At 67.2% G+C, this 442-nt stretch overlaps 1 protein-coding gene across 1 annotated transcript in view; it reads right to left on the bottom strand.

The window, feature by feature from the left end:
• Nucleotides 1-442, bottom strand: part of PTDSS2 (phosphatidylserine synthase 2) — a 28,059-nt gene that overhangs the window by 1,504 nt on the left and 26,113 nt on the right. The window contains exons 10-11 of the mRNA XM_024748923.1: nucleotides 144-258; nucleotides 1-71 (exon numbers count right to left, since the gene is read on the bottom strand). Coding sequence (XP_024604691.1) covers nucleotides 1-71; nucleotides 144-258 — 186 coding nt within the window. The remainder of the gene's footprint in view (nucleotides 72-143; nucleotides 259-442) is intronic.

Genomic DNA, 442 nt, shown 5'->3' with positions numbered 1-442 from the left:
ACCAGGTAGTGCTCGGGGGGCATCCACAGCACAAACTTCAGGTAGAAGGTGTTCAGCTCTGCCAAGAGAAACTGGGGGCAGAGGAGGGTGGAGGGCGCCCGGGGCGGGGAGGGCAGGGGCGTGCAGGAGGCCACAGGCCTTACCACCAGGATGATGCCGCACACGGCCAGCCAGCGGCGCAGGCTGGAGGCCGGCTTCCACTCGAAGCGGACCCAGCTGTAGGGCGTGAACTGGAAGACGATCCTCTTCATCTTGCCCCTGGAACCGTGGCCCGTCAGCCCAGGGCAACGCCCACCGGGCACACTCGCCCCCGGCCCGCGCCACCCAACCCCCGGCCCCCCAGGTCTTTTCCTGGACTGTTTCTCTACTTCTTCACAGAGGGAGGCGGCTGGGAAGGGGCGATCCCGAGAAGGGCCAGCAGGGAGGAAGAGGAGCCAGCTGG

This window comes from Neophocaena asiaeorientalis, unplaced genomic scaffold (genome assembly GCF_003031525.2).
Source record: "Neophocaena asiaeorientalis asiaeorientalis breed wild unplaced genomic scaffold, Neophocaena_asiaeorientalis_V1.1 scaffold43, whole genome shotgun sequence".
NCBI classification, from domain to species: Eukaryota; Metazoa; Chordata; class Mammalia; order Artiodactyla; family Phocoenidae; genus Neophocaena; species Neophocaena asiaeorientalis.
This window is presented reverse-complemented; position numbering and strand designations above follow the sequence as displayed.